This window comes from Apis mellifera, linkage group LG15 (assembly GCF_003254395.2).
Source record: "Apis mellifera strain DH4 linkage group LG15, Amel_HAv3.1, whole genome shotgun sequence".
In the NCBI taxonomy this organism is placed as follows: Eukaryota; Metazoa; Arthropoda; class Insecta; order Hymenoptera; family Apidae; genus Apis; species Apis mellifera.
Window position 1 is genome coordinate 2,154,289 of NC_037652.1, and position 21,326 is coordinate 2,175,614.

The 21,326-nt window shown below is 25.6% G+C and overlaps 1 protein-coding gene across 2 annotated transcripts; it reads right to left on the reverse strand.

Moving 5' to 3' along the window:
- Positions 1-1,078: 1,078 nt before the first annotated feature.
- On the reverse strand, positions 1,079-18,788 carry LOC409835 (E3 ubiquitin-protein ligase MARCH2). 2 transcript variants are annotated; one of them, XM_026445551.1, is made up of 8 exons: positions 18,642-18,788; positions 15,490-15,667; positions 3,951-4,237; positions 3,695-3,862; positions 3,014-3,185; positions 2,418-2,592; positions 2,064-2,254; positions 1,079-1,631 (listed from the first exon to the last, which is right to left on the reverse strand). In XM_026445551.1, the coding sequence occupies exons 3-8, from the start codon at positions 3,991-3,993 to the stop codon at positions 1,436-1,438; spliced, it is 945 nt and encodes a 314-aa protein (XP_026301336.1). In that variant the 5' UTR covers positions 3,994-4,237; positions 15,490-15,667; positions 18,642-18,788; the 3' UTR covers positions 1,079-1,435. The 2 variants fall into 2 exon arrangements, with proteins under 2 accessions (XP_026301336.1, XP_393326.4); XM_393326.7 differs by lacking the exon at positions 15,490-15,667.
- Between the last annotated feature and the right edge of the window lie 2,538 nt (positions 18,789-21,326).

Sequence of the window (21,326 nt, forward strand, 5' to 3'; positions counted from 1 at the left end):
TCTCTTCAACACCTTAAAACATATTTATTGTTTAAAAATCCTTTCTTAGTACACGTTAATGCTCCAAGCAAGAAGTGGTTTTGCTCGAAAAATCGGTTCGACTGGCGGATATGAGAGAGATTCGAGGTCGATCAGTATTATCTAGCGAGATAAACGTCTGGCCAGTAAATAGAAAGACGAGATGCGGCAGATCTGTCGAGAGAGAAGCGTGCAATTATGCGAATACTTATTAAAACGCTGCCGCTTTATCGCCGCTAATTTCACGTGAAACAGGCAGAAAATTAAGTTTCTTCCTCTGGTCGAGACATAAGGTGGAGAAAAGAACAGCAGGGAATGTTGGTTCCGAAAAATAAACAAGAAAATCAAGATGGAGGACACGGCAGTAGGTGGCGCAAAGAGAGCAACATGAGAAACTCGGAGCTGGTTGAGGTTTAATAACCCTCTATCTTTTATTTTTTTTTTTTCTTAGATAATTTATTCCACACGTGTTTACAAAAAGCTTATTGCTTATTTTTGAAACATCAAATATTGGTTATTACAGTTATTAAAAAAGAGAATAAGTTTTTAATAGAATTAATTTTGAATTTCGAAAATAATTAATTTAAAATAAATTTTTATATTTTAATAAATAAAAATAATTAAAATATGAAATATTATTTAAAATAAAATAAAATAAAATAATATTTAAATTAAAAAACTTAATATTAAAAATTTTTTAAATTTTAATTTTTAAATATTTCTTAATCAAAAATATAAAAATTGTTTTTCTTTCCCGAGATGATTGATATGATGATAAATGATATCATGTTATTCTTGTAATAACTTTCGATTTATCGAAAGTGAAACGGAATCTTTTACCTTGGACAACTTCTGGAAGCTGGTTTATCAGGTTAACTTTTTTTTCTTTTATCTCCATTACTTTCTTCCGTTTTATATTGAAATCTTTGTGAATCTTCATACATACATATAATTCTTGATTAATATATATATAAAGAAATAAAAAATATTACATTTATAATATTATAAATATTACATTTTTTTCTTCAATAAAAATCATTTTAATACAAACGAAAGTCAAGAGAATCAAATTAATATTTTACAATTGAGTTTTATTTTTTATTAATAATAGTGCAGCTATTTGAAATTTAAGCACAATCTTAAGTAAACTGCTATTAATCGTTATCATTAAATGAATCAAAAGTATAAATAACGCTATTGCAACGATAATGGTAAACATTATCATAGAATCGAACGCACAATATTGATTTGTTTAGGTTAGATATACATTTCGATTTATCGCATGGAATAAATCAACCGGAAGTAATGTGAAAACTTATTCTTTCTAATATAGTTAATTGTTCTCAATGGTCGGTAATCAATTTCAATTAAATTTTTAATGAAATGAAATTATTACAACAATTAAATCTTATGGGAATCATTCGGTGCCATTAATTGTCGTGGTGTCGCGAATTTCCATCGTTTCGGCACTCATATCGTTTCTTCCGAAATAAAACTGGTTCTCAATGGTATCTTCTTGCCTCGGATTTATTTCTGCGACGATCGAGTGATCGGGGACCAAACGTACAACGAAATTATTCCTCCAATAACGGCGCCATCTACTTCCATGTAGTCTGTTAATTTACATAGTAGCTCAACAAGATTATTAAGTTATCAATAAATTATTAAGCACATAGATTTATAGAATAAAATTGGTAAATAAGATAAGAACCAGATTTTAAATATGATTTAGTGAAAGAGATAAAACTTGATATAGTAAATTTGAATTGGATTATCTTTGTTTGATTGTAATATGATATTAATAGTTAGATATAAATAACAAATAAATGATAATAATATAATTGCAGAGAATAAATGATCAAATGAAATAAGAATAATACAACCGAAATAGTGATATGTTTGATGGGACTATATATGAAAGTGAAATTAATTCTACTTAATTATATGTAAATATAATATTATAATTCTCATATGATATGTAATTTTTTTTATAAATATATAATATTGAATAAAATATGAAACAAAAAGATGAATAACTAACATACCTGGCTAAAGTTATTATCCAACCCCAATAAGCAATCAAAGTAAGAGAACATGTAGGAAGCATGGCAACAATCATCCAGGGCATTTCTTGTAAGCCATTTTTTATTAACATTCTTAGAGCTAGAATACAAATGTAACAGGAGAATAGGGCTAGTGGTGTAGTGACTACCAGATATAATATATCTAGAAGCATCTGAAAATATATTTTTTATTACATTAAAAACTTATTTTAATTTTCTTAAAATAAAAGTAAATAATAAATTTTGTGAAAAAAACTTTTTTCAATAAAATTATTAAGGCAATTTTTAATTTGATATTAAAAAGAATTCATTGCCAATGAACGATTAAAATCTTACTTGTCGAGTCACTATTACCGAATTGAACCATATCGCAATGCTACGGAAGATGTTATAACGCGGTACTCTTTTAGTTGCGTATTTGTATCCACAAAGTTCGCATCTTGTGTGACCTGATTCTGTCAACCACCTTTCAAGACATTCTGCATGCACTAGCGCTACTGTCCCGCGACACCTATCATATTTTGAAATAATAAGATTTAATATGTACAGATTCAAAAATTGAATAAAATATAAAATGACTTATTGATTAATTTATTATTAATATGTGTTAATATAAAATAATTTATTATAATTTATTATAATAAATAAAAAATTTTTCATTTTTAATTTTAAAAATTACTAATAAAATTTTAAAAGAAAATTATAAAATATTTTTATAAATAACTTTCTTTACAGATTAAAGATATTTATAACTATACACTTACAAGAAAATCTCAAACGTTTAATGGTTGAAAAGGAATTGAATAGTGTACAAATTGAATACGACAATAATTCAAGATGTAAGCCAGATACAATTTATTCCGACTACTGCATGATGTGTACTAATCTGATCAGCGAAATGGATAAATCGCGGTAGATGCAGATAAACTCACTTGCAAGCTGAGATCAAAGGGCCGAGATACGCGTAGGATGATAAAGTCGATGTTTGACTCTCGACTCTTCGAATAGGCTGACTCTGTCTTTCACGAGATGTTCGATTCTCATCAATAGTTGAAAAACTGCCCATGTGACATATTCGACAAATGTCACCAGATGTGCGTGATTCTATAACAAATTTTTCGAAAAATTTAGGAAAATATTGTGATAATAATATGTTTTCATTATATGATAATATTATTATATATATAAAGTTTATAATAATTATATCTATATATTTATAATAATTATAAAAGCAAAAAATCTGACATTTTTTAATATTAATTGATATGATTAATTGAACATTAAAAAAAAATGCTAAAAATATTTCGAAAAATCATAAATTATTTTTTCAAATTTATTTTTCTTTTTATTTTAAATAATCCCAATAAAATTCTGAAAATAACAAAATAAAAAGTGTTAAAAAACTATGATTAAATTATAATGGTTAAATTATATGTTATATATGATTAAATTATAAATTATAACATTTAACAAAAATTAAAATTAATTTTACTAAAAATATTTGTAATAATTATAACTTTACTTAAAGTATATTTATATTAATTTCTAATATATTAAAAAAAATTATTTGATTATAATTTTTTGGATTATCACCAATTAAATTATCAACTAACCATCATCACTTCCTTTTGAATCGAAACTTTCCAAGATCCTCTTTGTACTCTCCTCGTCCCACGTTCTTTGCTCGATCGTCGCAGCTTTATAGCCGGACGTCACAGCCTGGACGTACGACCGTTTACTAGAGAGATTTCCCAACAGGCTGTTCTTATCCGTAGGCAAATCTGAAACGAGACAAGGGCTCTGAAGCGCCACAGGCTAAAAACGGCAGTTCGTGAAATCGACGCCTGGAGATCGAATCGCTTTTCTAACCTGTACCGTTCGCGGTGTCGTCATCAGGCTGATCGTTTGACATCAAAAAGGCAGCGGCGTCATTGTGCCGGGCCGTAGAGCCGTGAATTTTTCGCTAATGATTATCTATCGCGATCGCGAGATCCCGTTGCTTTATTTCGAATGTTGCATCGGGCCTGAACGATTTGTATCTTGATTTGTACCTACCGCGACAATGGGCCGAGTGAATCCATCTTTTCACTGCTTGAATCTCGCCGCATATCCGACAATTGAAGACGATCGGCAGAAAAGAGAGTGAAGCGTAAAATCTAATTCATATTTGAGAAAATGAAGTTAATGAAATTTTATTTAAATCAAAAATATTTTAGAATAATATTAAATTATATTTTGTGTTTCGAAGGAACTTGAATTTTGAATAAAATTTCATTCGTCAAAGAAAAGTTGATGATATGAATTTCAAAGTTTTAAAAATTTGTGTGATTATGTGATTATGTGATCTTATGTGATTTAGTTTAACGAAATAAAATTGTATAATATTATTTTAGCTTGATGTAATTTAATGAAATTTAAATTTAAATGAAATTCATATTTGAAGAAAATAAGTTACAAATTTATGTAGATATTTTATTATTGTTTGATAAGAATAATATAAATACTATATATATATTAAATTTAATAAGCTAATTTAAACCACATTCATATTTGAAAAAAATTATGATATGCAAAACTGAATTAAATACTTATTTATAAAATCCTATTTTTTATGTTTAATAAAAAGTTTTGTGATTTCAATATATAAATTTCAATATTTAACTTTTGATAATACAATTTCACGATTTCGACTTTAATATTATTTTAAATATTATTATAAAAAATATATATATATATTTTAAAGTTGCATTTGCATCTGAAAAATAATTTAATAGAAATTTATAGAAATTTATATCTTCAATTCGTTTTCTGATAATAAATATGACTATTGTATGTATATTCATTGTAAATTAGATCCTATTGTTATGTTATTAAATATATATATACAAATATATAAAAGAGAAACACCGAGAATTTTCTAATGCATTTTTGTAATGTGGTCAAATACATTGTAGCATCAATATAATAACAAGTGATATTATCATTACATGAAATCACGTGCACGTAAGTAAGAAAACTTTGATGCCACCTCATTTAATTGCTTCAACATAATTATTTTTATTTTTGTTTCTATGAATATTACGATGAAGTTACAAGATGTGTAACCAAGCATACCACTTATGGTTGGCAAAATATTATTATCTAAACCTCATTAATGCTGGAATAAATTCTAACCTCAACATTATGCGAGTATTTGTACAAAAATTTTTAGTCTTATCTTATTCATAGCTATACTTTAAAAAAAAAACACTAACAAAATTACCATCGTTTTACCGAGATACATTTTCATATAAAACCCTATTTACATATAATCAAGAGCAAGTGAAATCTAGTCATGCAACTTACAAGTTTTGCACAGAAACTGGTAACCTCCTTAACGTATGTAACGTTGATATTACGCGTATCGATTTATCATGATTCAACGATAATCATCGCAATGCACATACTTGTGGAAAGATATGTATGAACATGATTTCGTTTTGCAACATGGACGTAGTTTATTCATTGGGAAACATTGCAACTTTATAGCCTTTTTGATAGTATGCACTGTAAGTGTGCAATGTTACAAGTATAGAGATGTCCTATCTCGTGTAAATTGCAATAAACTCTTGTAATTATGCTGGCTGATTACATTCATAAGAAAATGTTGTCGCGTGATGTAAATATTATTGGCTATTGGTAACGGACAAGGTTAATTAAGATAAAATGGAGATAAAATTATTATGTATAGCAATTTATAACTTTTCTTTGATCAATAATCATAAGGAGGATTAATTGATGGTTTTTGGACCATCTTGTATTTTTATTTTTTTTTTTTAGGATTTTATTATTTTTAATATATTTTATTAGACCAAAAGTTTATTTTTGGAAAAAATTTTATATGTTATATAACTGTTTCCAAAATAAAACTTTTGTAATTTTTTTTTACAAATTACAATTTTCTAAATTTTCTGTATGTCCTTTGTTTTTTTTTTTTATTAATTTTTGAAAAAGGATTTCTTTTTATGCAAAAAATTTGTTGAGCTCAATAATTCTTGAAATTCTGAATTTTTTTTATAGATTTTTAGGAATTTTAGGAATTTTCCATATTTTTTTAATTTTCAAAGATTTACAATTCTTCTATGATATTCCGTAATTTTTTGAAGATAAAAATTTATCCATATTCAAAGCTTTTCTCGAAATTAGAATTTTTTGAATTTTCTATATTTTTCAAAATTATAATTTTTTTTTGATATCAAAATATTCAAAACGAAAATGATCTTTGTATTCGTAGAATATCTCAAGATTGTCATAAAACATGATATATAATTAAGAAAAAGCTTTTCCCATCTCAATATCTGATAAGACTAATTAAGTGGATTCATGGCGGGACAAATTTTCAACAGGAAGTGGCGGCGCGTGGCCACTATAAATCAACGTGGTTGGGATGATTACCACAATTTCTCGAAATTTCATGCGTGTACCTGATGAACGAATCGCGTCACGAGATTCAGGCATGCCAGTCCGGCTTTTAACACTTCCGCAATCTATCGTCCATTTATTTCGAAATAGGTTTCCGGTGAATTAAATTTGTGCGCGATTATTATTAGAATAGTTTGACCAGCAGTTTCCGGAAAATTAATTTTCCATTTTCCGTTTTCGTTAATTAGTTCATTGATTGAATATAATTTGATATCTTGCAAATTTTGACTTAAAAATAATATTTTTCATTTATTTTGTTTGATGATTTTTAAATGGAAAAGATAAAATATATTTATTATATTGATAATTATGGATTGTGTTTCATAATAAAGATAAATTTAAATTAATAAATTTTTTTTTTTTAGATTTTTAATAAAAATATTTTGATATTCAAAATGATTATTCTAAAAATTGGATATCTAACTTAAATTTTTCTTGATCTTATCACAGTTATTTTTACAATATTTCAATATAATTATCAATATAATATCTTCATAATATTAATAATATAACATTAACTAGATATTCTACAAATGTTCTATCGATTTTTGAGAAATGAAAGAAAATCATTTAAAATTAATCTAAATATCATTTTCATTTTCAATTACAAAATAGAATCGTGATATGAGAAATGTTAATTTAAAAAGCAATTAAAAAAATCCATTATTTCTCAATCACAAAATTTATAATAAATACACAAAAGTGAATAAATACGATAAATATACAAAAAAATCAATAAAATTATTTCATATCTTTCATCATCTATTATAAATCTATTCAATTTTTTTTCTATTTCTTCCATAATCTTTTTTTAAAAAATCTTTAACAATCATTAATTATCAAAATCAGAAATAAAAAGAGAAATTTAAAGGAAAGGATAAAACAACATAGATAAATCTTAACAGATTTTCTCATGTAACTGAAGTTAAACACGAATGGAACTTAAAGGAGATTTAATCTAGAACGCAGGTGCGCCAAGCGAGCGTTTATTTTTCGCTTGTTTCCCCCTTTCCATCTTTCATACCCTCTTGTCCCTCTAACCGTTGATGTCCAAGGGGGTAACGTCAAGTGCCATTTTCACAGTCTTGCTATTTCTGCCAGGTGGCGGGCCAACCGACCGGCCGCCATTTTCAACTGGACGTTTTTGGTTCAAGATTAATTAAATTCATCTGGAAATAGTTTACGACCGTTGGCCATCAAACTGTTGGGTTAGAGATTCTTGGATAGACACAACGATTCGGTGGTGCAACACGCGATCTTAATCTAACTGTGTTCTTTTTGCTTGAACTAACTCGATTTCAAAACTTAGATCGTTGTTACGACTACGATTGAAAGAAAACTTCTCTTTTCGGGCATAACTTTTTTTTTAAGTTCTTTTCTGAATTCAATGAAGAGAAATATAATAGTCTTTAAAAATATTGGTCAAAAATTATTTAAGCTAACAACCTAACAATCTAATTTATATATTTCGTTTTAATTGATTAATAAAAAAAGAAATTGATATCTTAAACTAAAATTTAGTCCTTATTTTTTATTCATATCAAGCATCTTGTTATATAATTCTTCAATTTGCTTGGTTTAATTTTTTCTCTTTTTTAGAATAATTTGATAAGTGAAAATATTGTAACTTTTTTTTTTACTAAATGAATTTATTTTTTTAATCTCTTTCATTCAATTTCTTTTTGTCTTTTTTTGTATAATTTATTTGATATATGAATTCTTTTTTTAATAAAAAAGAATTTTAATCTAATTGATTTTATTGTTTTGGTTTAACTTCTATTCTTTATCTTATACAATATTTTTGATAAGTAATAACATTTAATTCGTTTATTTTTTTAATTTTGTCTTGTAACTTATATAAAATAGAAAAAGATTAGATTAGATGAAATTATTAAAATAATTTTCAATTTGATAATACTATTATATATGAAAGAAATGTAGTTCTAACAGACGCTTAAGCTATCAAGTATCGTAGAATGAAAGTGACCAGGTTCCTAAACGAGGATGGACCAAGGCTGGGTCATGTTCAAGCTGAATGGACCTGGAGGCCCATTCATAATCGATATACTTATCTACGTAATTCCATTTGGTTAACAGTGCCAACACAAATCCATTGAGTACTGATCTTCCAATGTAAATGACCTTTTACGCAACTAAACAGTTGGATACTTCACAAATCAACTTTCCTAATGCAATGTGTTGTTTTGCTATTCTATTTTAATAATAAAATGTATAATAAAAATCAGAAAAGAATATTTTTCAAACATTCTTTACATTTTTATATAACGTATGATATCTTTTTTTATATAATTTTCTTGTAAAAATGATTTTTTATAAGTATTTTATATAGAAATATAAAAAATAAAAATAAAGTAATTAGGAAATAAATTGTAAGAATCGTTAAAAAAATTCTAGATAAAAATCCCTAGTTAATAATAACTTCTCTATAATAACAATAACTCGTGTCATAATTCAATAAAATGAAAAACCCATTAAAATTATAAGATAAACAAAAAAAAAAAATAAAAAGTAAACTTAATATCACAAATGAAAAATATCCATATTACAAAAACTGTAAAAAGATTTTGGAATTAAAATATTTTATAGATTTATTTTTGAAAACATAAATAAATCTTCATTATAATTTCTATATTCTTTCTCAAAATTGCTTTCAACTGGAAAAACCACCGGAAGAGGGCGTCTAAACGTCAATGTTCATCGAACAAAACTATAAAGAAACAGCTAGTCAAGTTATTGGTGCATTAAGATCGCAAACGACACATTCGACTCCGCTATACTTAGCCGGAATGGAATTTGCATGAACGATTCGCGTGTTCGAACGTCGTTTCTAAAATCGAACCAACATTTGACATATACGCTCGCTACATGAAATTCCATCGAAATACCATAACCAAATGAAACGAACAGGAATTCGTTTTAAACCGAAAACAGACGGTGCAAATAGTAGTAACTCAATATATCGACATTCTTATGGGTGTGTATATATCTCATGAAAACAGAAAATGAAGCGAAGTGTTGAACGTAACATGGGATGGGTGCTGCCCTCTAAAGATAGCATGGACTTCGCTTTGCATGCCGGTTTCCCTTTCTCGTTTTATTCTTCTTTCGAGATTGCAATTTATAGAAGCACTCCGCACCTGTCACCTTCCCTGCTACCGGGCACATTTCTGTGGGCAAAACCAGGAATAACCAAGAAAGCGAAAGGAAAACGGAATATAATGGAAGAGAGATCGGTGATTTAGATTATAATATACGTTTTCAATTTTTGAAATTGATATGATAATCATATGAATTTTGTTTGATTAAAGTTCTCTTTGATTAAAGAGATAAATGTGAATTAGTGAAAATTGTAATTGTGAAAGATTTGTGTTATATTAAAAATAATTTTATTTTGAATTTTTATATTCAAAATTATATTCAATAATTCTAAGTTATAAATGAGAAAATTATTTGCTAAAAGATTTTTTTTATCATATTAGAAATATCGGTATAAATATTTTATTTGTAAGAAGCATAATGAGAAATTGAATTATAATAAATAATATAATATACATTAATATATATTATTGATATATAAATTTCAAATAATGAAAAATATAATAATTTAATCTAGAAAATATATGATGTTATAAAGAGTGTACTTGTAGAAATCTCAATGATTTTTTTTGTGATTGTTATGATTCCAAAAAAATGTATACGGATATCACAGATGATCTTTTAATGTTGAATCTTCCATTGATGGTACACCTCGTAACGACAATCTCGATTTTAATGGGTTTTAAATTGCTTCCAGTTTCTTAATATATACTCCTTTGAAATTGGATATCTAATTATAATATCTTGTCTACTATCATATACCATCTATATAAAAGAAATAAAAAGCTTTGAAAAAAAGTTCTATGAAGCTACTTAACCTTATTATTTCTTTTCATCTTATTTCCCATTTTAAAATTATCTAAATATCCTTATATCTGGTCTTTTAATTTTCTTATTAATTTTAAAATATTTAATTCTAATTTTAATTGAATTCTAGTTCATTAAATTTTACATTAAAAAATCAAATATCAAATAATTAAAAAACATTTGTTGAAATTTAAAACTTTCATTTTTCAAAATTACTAAAATCTATTATTTCAAATTCTTAACATCATTTAATTTTTCATATTATGATTTAAAATAAAAATAGTAGTATAGAAAAATAGAAAAATAGATGAAAATAGAACAGGAGAGCACTCGCTATTAATTGTTTCATTATTTTCTAAGTACAAGCTTTAATTGGATGTCAGCAGAACGACTAGCGTCCGGAAAAGGAAAAGACAAACGGTTATAAGGAAGGTGGAGAGCGCAAAAAGAAAGAAGAAAAAGAATTACAGAGAAACAGAAACATCAACAGAACGGTGGACGAGAATCTTTTGCGGAAAATGATGATTGGTTCGCAATTAGAATGGACGTTGTGAACTGATCCTCTTTGCTTTTATCTTGCACTCAGGAAAAAAGTAACGATTGTCACGTAATTAGAATGAACGCTACCAGTTGGAAACAATCCGCGGGCTGTTTGTTCTCCAATCCCATTTCTTAGTGAAGAAACATTGGATTCTGGCGTAGATCTCGTTAGATGATCATTATCTCTTATTTACTTAAGTCTTATTTAAAATTGTTGTTTTAGTTATACTCATTAACAGATGCCAAGTATTTTGTAAATTTTATTTAGCTTGATTTTAAAGCTTTTTAAACAATTGATAATTTTCCAATTTGAGATATTTGATGAAATTTAGATTAAATTAATATAGACAGATTTCAAAAGATTATTTTACATTTATTTTCATATAAAAACATGTGAAAATTTTATAAAATATACAAATGAATGATATTCTATCTAGATAATGAATTATTATAGTCTTTTAAAATTTTTTAAAATTTTTTAGTTGAAAGAATAAATCTGTATATATCTATATAGAATATCTTTTTTTATATAAATTTCTACTATTTTTTTATTTAAATTTAAAATTACAAATTTTAATATTTTGATATTTTGATAGAACAATTATCATTTATTCTAATATTTATAAAATTTTTCCTATAATTCAACAATATCTGTATAAAACAATGTATATAACAAGTTCAATCATTTCTGATATTTGTATTCACACGTTTAATTAATAATTGCATAATTTAAAATCAATATAAAATAATGTATAAATCGATTAATAAAAAAAATAAATTAGTCCACTCGATAAAATCGTACATAATTTATATGTGTTAAACAAATTAAGTTATTATTATCATTAATCAATCGTTAATTACAATTAATCAAAATATATGATTGTTGAACTCGATAATATCGATTCGTCAATTTCTTCCTTGAGTGACAGGATCGATACTATCTCCGATTGGTACGAGTTATTAGTTTTTAAAAAATGGCCCTGACGGGAACTGCAATCAATCGATGTCGACTTCAAGGTCGATCGATTATAAACCAACACATGCTTTGCGTGTTAACAAAGCACAACCAATTAAAAAAAAAAAAAAAAAAAAGAATGCGACAAGAGATTTCTTGATATCTTGTACATGCCCGTGAGTTCTCGATCATTTGGAGAATCCTTGAGACTGGATCCTGATCGTAGATTACTGAACATAAGGATCATTTAAAGGACGTAAACGAATGATTTTGTGATTTGTGAGATTGATATGTAAGCTAATTATTTGATTGAGATAATTAATTCAAATGTATATGTTAATCTTCTGTTGTAAAACATTTGAGTATTATATATTTGAGTAATTGTTCCTTTCTTCATGATACGCAAGTTAATAATAAGAAAAAAAAATTTTTGAATAATTGTTTTGGTTTTTGATATGTATGTTGATTGAGTTAATTATAGGCTATTTTAAAGTATAAATTCATGTTGGAATGAAATTATCATGTCTCTTTTATATATGAATTAATTCCATGATTACTAAAATAAAGGAAATAAAATAAAGATAATAAAAAGTTAATTGAATAATTAAGAAAATAAATTGAATTAAATTAAAGTTTTCAAAAAGATTATTTTTCTTATTATTCAATCAAATATATATATAGATTATTATTTTTTTTTATGATATATAAATGACACTACAACTTATAAATTAAATTGACAATTCAATAATTCATTTACCAATTCAATAATCTATAATTCAATTAGAAATTCTTTCAATTTAGAAGCTTAGAAATTTCTAGCTTCAATAAATTTTTTTCTATAAAATTCAAATATAAATAAAATTATTATTGATATTTTAACGACACTAATTTTTTAATTAATAAACAACAATAGCAAAAAAACAACAGCAAAAAATGTATTCACATAACTGTAATTAAAAAAATGAATTTTTAAATATTAGCATATATTATTTAACTTAAAATTTTGTGTTATAAAGAAAAAATAAATTGTTGATCTATTAAAGTTTTTAAAATCTATAAAATATTTGAAATTAATAAAATATAAAGTTCTATGAAAAATATAAAATAACTTAAAATAATTGAGAGTATAAGTATTTACGCGAATACACTAAGCGATCCATCGATCGGTAGCGGGTCAATCAATGCACACCTATTATCATGATCAATATTCTGTGGAAAGCACGAGCAGCTAGTAAGCAATTGAATCACGTAACGCAAGCGCCGTCGCTAATGCTTAAACGGGACCGGGACGAAAACGCACGTCGACTCACGTGGCCAAGCACTTCCTGTTAATGTTCCGTCTGCTGTACTAACAACAGCTTCTATGTCGTCCCTTTGTCGCCAGTCATTGTACATTACAACATAACGCGACCATCGTGATATATTATGTCTTTGATTGAATCTCGAACTTGTATTCTTAACAAACTAAAATTTGAAATCAATCGATCAATAGTTGATTTCTCACGGTTATTTAAAATTTGTTTAAATATTTATTTTTATTTTCTTCTAAAATTCAAAATTTATTTTTGAATAAATTTTTGTCACGAAAATTCAAAATTCTCTTTTGTACGTTCTTATTATAATCTTAATTTTTTTTAAAAAATTGGAATTTTTATTTAAAAGGTTCCTAATCCAAACTATATTTATTTCCATGATTATCTAATAACGTAGATTTATATAAATTTGAAATTTTAATCTTTTCTTAAACTTAAATTTATTAAAAATTATAATTTTCCTAAATTTATTGAAAATTAAAATTCTTATTTAAAAATTGACCTAGATTTAATGTAGAAAACTAAAAAAAGTTTATAACAGAATTCAAAATTCTTATTTAGAAATATTCAGCATAAATATAATTCAAATTATAGGTTGAAATAATAGATACAAAATCTATTTTTAAATTATAATTTAAGAGAATGCTAAATTCATCATTATTATATCTTTTGTTTTTCTCCAGTGTTGGATGATTTCAAGGCGACCAACTGTAATGCCCGTTTAGGATCACCGGCTTGGATTATTCGCGGAGCTTAACAGCTCGGTTCGAGCGATAAATGCCACCCGTGTGTCGTTGGACACGGCTCTTGTGTCGTTTACACGACAAACGCAAACATAGACGGCAAAAAAGTGGTCGCTCGTAAAGTGACATGCATCTGTGCTCGCGCAGCCGGCCTCGGCTTAACCTCCTAGAAGGACAAAAAGGGTTGGGCCTCGATCTTTCGTTTTCACCTGAGTTTATGAATTGTTTAAAAAAAATTTGATGATTGGATATATTGATTCTTAGAAAAAGTGAAGCCTTATAGAGCTATTGATTAATTCGATATTTTAATTTTATATTTTTTTATATTCTAAAATGATTAGCAATAGATCATTGAAATTTTTATTGTTAGGTTAGAATAGTAAAGAAAAAGCAAAGAAAAATAAATGGAGAATAATTAGTATAAAGGATAATGTATAATTTTATGTTATATAGAAGCTAAAATATCGATGTGTGATCGATGGATAAAATGAACGATCATTTATTTTGATCTTCGATTCCGCGTCGAATATTTTTATCAATATCTTTGATTTATGTAACTGTTTGCGCGTAGCCCATCTACTGTCACAATTTGAAGTATTTGCATGGATGATAGCAATGAAATCAAACAAGTTTTACATTTTGTCATTTGATAAAAATTTGTTTTATAAATATAATATATAATATAATATACATCATGGAAAGTATTTAAATGTATTATGTAAAAAAATTTTTAATTGAATTCCGTGTAAGTAATTTATTTATCAACTACCTAATACTCAATAAAATTGATTATAAATAAATATTATAATTTTTATATATATGATGAATTATAATTCATTTATATAAAATTTAATAGTGAAGTTAATTATTACTTTCACTTTCACTTATAAAAATAAATTCCTAATTTAAATAGAAGGATTTCTTTTTTATTTTTATATGTCATAAACATATGTATGTTGTAAATCAACTTTCACATTTTACTTTTATCCGTCATATATTATTCTTCATATATTATATAAATGATTGAAATTATTATCAAATTCAAATTATCCAATACAATAAATACTTTAGCAATCATAAATTTTTCTTGTCAATCATATGATACGCATTCTTTCAAAATATTTCATTAAAATTGAAATTAAAATAATAAAAATATAATTATTTAGATTAAAGAAGATTAAATTAAAAAATTTTAAATATTGAAACAAAATATAAATCTAATTTTTTTCAAAATTATAAATTATTTGAAACTTGAGAAACAAAATCTATTTTTTAAATTCTAGCATATAAATTGTTTCACTATACTTTACAAACTTACAAAATAATAACTTACAAAATTTATCTTATAACTTGCAAATTATTAAATTTCATGATTTAAATTTAATGAAAATCAGAATGGTGATGTATTGAAAACAGAGTAGCAAAAACATTCAGTAGTCTTGATTTTGCTACGTAATTGTGACGATACTCACGACACAATCCTATTTTTGCGGATGCACCAGACAGTTGGACGTCTCCTCCGGCGGTTTCTATTTATGTATCATCGTGGGACTAGTGATACCAACAAGACATTTCAACACGGCCTCTTATTGTTCGCGAGTGATATGCAGTTGATCCAGTCAAATTCATCTGATGAATTAACTTAATGATCTAATTAAAATAATTAAAATAATTTAAATTTTATCTTGATTTGAAATAATATAATATAGATTTATATAGCTGTTCTTCAAGTACATAATCTATATATTTTGTTTAGTGTGTAATATTTAAAAAAAAAAATATACATTTGTAATTTTAGTTTCAATATAAGTTAATAAATATAATAATTTTGCAATAAATGTAAAAATGAAAAAAAATTTGTTATATATATGTATTCAAAAAGATATAAAATTTATTTTGAAAAGATTAGTAAATAAGATATCTTAGATAATAAAATATAATACTTATAAATATGTAAAAGTTATAATGTTATTGATCTCATTATTTTAGATATGTTTCAACTCTTTTTATTTCTAATCAAAGAATTTACATTCAAATTTTTACTTTATTTTTTTTTCTTAGTAACATCTAACTTCCTATTTTCAATTTAAAAATATTATCTTCTTTCTTTATGAATTTTTATTTATATTTTCTACAATTGGTTACAATTTGATTTTTATAATATTTAGGTAAATATTAAAATTCTATATAATTTATATATAATATTTTATGTGAATTAAAATTAAAACTTATTGCAATTATATTTTAATTTAATAAATTAAAATTTAATTTTAATAAATTAAAATATAATTACAATAAGTTTAATTTTCTTTCTATGGACATTAAATTATAATTTATAAATGTGCTTCCAAAGCATAAGAAGTAAATTATATTATACATCTAATGAAATCTCATACATATTAATATATATATGAAATAAAAAAAAATACTTTATTTATACAATCCATTATTTTTATAATATTATATTTTATTATGTATTATATTTTTATATTATGATAAAAAAATCAAATATTTTAAATATACATCTCTTAATATATAAAATGTTATATCATAATGATATTCGTCAAAACATATTCAGAGTATTCTGTACTAAAACTCTTACAATCACACAAACTACACCAAAGTTTCTCTGATTCGGCAACAATCAGACAACCATATGCCAAATATCAAACAATGACCACCTGTTCAATCAATTACAAAGCATACAAAGGGCAGAGAGCAATTACAGATTTCACAATGATTCAAAACGGTCAGAAAAATGGTAGTTTGGTTGCGAATCAAGCGTTTGGTTTGTTTGCTACTCCATTTTCCCATTAAATATGTGTATATGTTCTTGAACAAATGTTGTATAGCAGTATTCACAACGTTTGCACAGAGAAAGCGTAACAGCGTAATCAGACGGTGACACATATGCCAGGCTGCATCGGTCTCAGACGTATTTAGAATCGCTCCATATCGTCTATTTTAGATGCTGAAATGTTACAAGGAAACTCGGACGCATCTAGGCAATGGCACCATCTCGAACGGCTATAAATTCCGTAGTCCACTGGTCATTGCCCCATTCCGCCATGCTTGGATTCCGTGAAATCCATTGGAATCTTAATAATGTTATTTGTTTTGATTATCATTATTATTGTATTAAATTTTGTAAATTAAAACAGAATTTAAGAAGTTTTTCATATATGCTATTTTCTAATCTTAAGTAATCAATTTAAATTTAATAACTTAATAATAAAATTAATAATATATAATAATATATAATAATAATATATAATATAATATATAATATATAAAAATAATAATATATTTTTATTTTCATTTTCATTTTCTATCTTTTAAAATTTTTTTATTTAATTTTTGTTATTTAATATTAGATGAATGATTAAATAAGAAATGGAATATCATTTTAATAATTTCTTTTTTAATTTTTGGATTTTTTCTTCTAATTCATAAACCAATTTTCATAAACAAAAAATATATTTCATATATTTTCTAGTTTTTAAATTCACTATCATATTATATATTCATTTTTCTTGTTTTCTACTTATATTTAATTTTAATCAATAATTAATTTTTTTTATTTAATTTTACACTTAACTTTAATCAGCAATTAAATTAATAATATCAATCAACAACTATAATAATTTATTTAACTTAAAATAAAATCAACTTTGACATAATTCATATATGTTACAATTAAATTCTCTGCTGTGGAACTATTATTACGTTTTATTAAATAAAAAACGTAGAGAAAAATAAATAGAGAGTTATCAAAATAAATTACTTGATTCCAAAATATTCCACTGAATCGACAACGATCGGATAATTGTCTTAACAAGCACAGAGCTTCGTGTTCAAACATCATTGATGTATAGATCATATACGGTCATTACTTTTAATGTGAACGACAAGGATCATTCCAAGAGCTAGTTGATGTGTCTCTTCAAGAAAAAAATCCTATAAGTTAAGTCCTTCGACTTCTAGGAAGTTGATCCCTTTCATTCCATTTCTTTTTGTCAAATGGATATCGAAATAGATAGAATAACATCATAACGTTGTATGATATCTTTATTGAGTCAACACAGCTGGAGCTCAATGTCAAATGAAACCGGATTTTAGATCGATTCAAGATCGATTTGCTGATGCAGCTTTTGGGTGTGACCACCATATTAATTTCGTCGATTTTTATGATCATTTCTATGATTCGTTACTATATATTATTGTACTATTATAAAATCTTTTAAATTGACTTTTATGTTACTTTAAATTTGTATCATGATAAATTTTTTTTTTTCATTAGAATACTTATTAAGAATAATTTAGGAATAATTAATTTCTAAAGTCTTTATGTTTATAGTTTAATATTACAATACAAATTTTAAAATGTGAAAATAAAATTATATATCCTTATATAAAATCCTTATATAAAATTTTGATAATTAAAAATATATTTAATATACAATATACTTAATAACATATATATAATTTTGATAATTTTAAAACCAGAACAAATTGTACATACTTTGTACGTGTAAAAGTACATTATACTTTTTACGAATCTTTAACTACAAGAAAATAATTTGTATAATAATAATAAATCTTCAGCATCCTATTTTGTACTTACTATCTCACTGAAGCATCGAAGCATTAAATCACTTTGTCATATTATGGATCACCAGTGACTCACACAGCGGATAGGTGTCGCATGAAACCAAAATAGGATCATTTTTAATGTTGTACGTAGCCACGACGTAACCGCGAATACTGATATTCGAGTGGCCGATACTCGCGTGGCAGCTGATCCTAAAAGCCTCGTGGCATTTTATTTAAAGAACACCACGCCAATTCGTGGCGAACGAATGCTGCCACCAGTCTAAATCCGCTGTCCCGTAAATCATTGTGCCGGTTTATGGCGTGCACACGCTTTTGCCCGAATGTGCGTGTCGAATGTTTTGCGAGTAAACTGGCAAAATCGATTAATTCTTACAGATTCGATAACCATCGGGTGTTCTTAAACTCACTGACTAGATTCATTTTTAAGAATAATTTTAGGAATTTTTAGAAGAGTATTTGAAGTATTTGTAGTATTTGATAAATTCAATTTTATAAAAAATTATAAATATCTTATTTGTAAATATTATAATATATTAATATATTATCTTTTTTTATAATAAATATAAATTTGATAATTTATATATCTATATTATTATAATAATATTATAATATTAATCATCTGATATGTAGAAAAGAATTATAACTATAATGTAATTTTTGTATCCCTCATACAATAAAAATAATTGATTTGTAAAATATATCTGTTTGAAGGTTAAGATTTTGGTATCTCTGTATCTCTAAAATATTGGGTAGACATTAGGTACAATTTAATAACACTTCTAAGTTCATTGCTACCAGAACCCTAATAAATCCACACAGCAGGAGCAACTAAACTCTAAACTATAAACTGAATCAGCTACTACTGGATATTCCCTCTGTAATATATCTGTGTATATGGTATACAGGATAACAATACTCTGAATTCTAGTTACTGGCACTTTAATAAATTCATAGAATAATGAGTTATAGAATTTAGAGACAAATTATAGGCTCCAATACTAACTTATATTTTGTAATGTAACTAAATAATAGTTTCCAATTTTGTGTCACTAATTATTTTTGCCTATGTAGTTATATTTATGGAGTTATTAAATTCTAAAGAAACTAGTTTAATAAATCTTAGATTTTATGATATTATAATATATTCTAAATTATAAGTTTCTTTTAGTGGTTTTCCTTGATACCTTAATGTTTTATGATCAGTTTCAATCTATAAATTATAAACTATACTATATAATATATATAGTCTTTTAATATAGTTCCATAATATTATCAGTTGGTATTAATTAATAATGGAAATTTTACTCATAATTCCACATTACGTTTACTAGTTTGAAATTATCATAAATTTATAACACTAAAATTGCATAAATTCTAGAAGATTTGTTATATTTTACAACATATATACTTATCAAATTAAAATTTATTTATAATATTCCTTTTTTTATAAATTTTCTCTTCTTCATATCAATGTTTTTGTTTAATGCTTCTCAACTATTTGATCATCTCAAAATAGAACTAAAAGTGAATATAAAAACGCATGTTCCAACTTATATTGACTATATATATTTATCATATCAATTATAAGAAAGATAGATAAAATATCAATTTAATGATTACATACTAATAATTCCTATATATTAACCTTTAAATTTTTCTCTGTTTGCAAAAAAGAATTACTCGAAACACACAAGTAATCATCGGCATATCACTTTCTTTCCTAAACTCTTACAGCAATACGGCGCGCACAACAGCCGTTGCTAAATCAGCGTCCACGTAAATCAACGTGCAGCACGTGCTGGTGAAGGAACACGTGCTTGGTCAAAGGTACGTAATACACGTTCACAGCCCATTCGAAGCTTCTTGCTCCTCTTTCTCATTATTTTTTTTTATCTTGGTTGGTACACCTGGTTCTACTAAAGTGATAAAAAATATACACACGAAACTATTTTATCGTCTAGCTATTTGTATCTCACTTAATAACTTGCATTTTTTGGATGCTTGATTTATTCATCTTGAAAATTTATATGAAGGAAAATATTGCCTAATTACTATATATATATAATCTTTAGAATTTTATAATTTTCTTTATTAAACAATTCAAATTCTTTTAAATAAAATATTAAGAAAATTTTGAAATATAAGTTATGAGATAATGTGACATTAATTGCATTGCTATTAATTGTATACCAACAAAGTTATTAATGTTTATCAAAATTAATTGCTATTAATTATTATATAATTAATTAATAGCAATTTTAAAAATAAAACAAGAGAATTATATATATAATTACCACTATAAAAATTAATAAATTAATAATAAAAAAAGAAATCTAATGTTATAGAACTGATGAAAAAAAATTGAACATAATGAAAAAAATGGTAATGAAAAAAATAGAAAACATATGTGTATCAAAGTATCGTCTGGACACAGGCTAGAAGATCGGCACGATGTGTGTTCCTCTGATTTCTTCCTGCTAGATGAAAAAAGGGAAACGGCGTTAATGTCGCGCTGCCTACTAGACGGTTTGTCTGTTCAAGTCCTTGTCCTGTCTGCCCTTCAGGTTTGAATTTAGACGGACCACGAATTCCCAGAAAAGAGCCTGTTCCTTGTCCGACTCCATGAAATCGATGTTTCCTCCTCGCCCACTGTCGACCCTCGTCGAGGACTCTTTTTTATGCGACCGAAATAACT

Excerpts from the sequence above, each read along its gene's own strand:
- LOC409835 (XM_393326.7), bottom strand. The coding sequence starts at position 3,993 with ATGTCAAACGATCAGCCTGATGACGACACCGCGAACGGTACAG. Across the intron at positions 3,186-3,694 it reads TTCAAAAGGAAGTGATGATG|AATCACGCACATCTGGTGAC; the intron begins GTTAGTTGATAA and ends AATTTGTTATAG. Across the intron at positions 1,632-2,063 it reads TGGATAATAACTTTAGCCAG|ACTACATGGAAGTAGATGGC; the intron begins GTATGTTAGTTA and ends GTAAATTAACAG.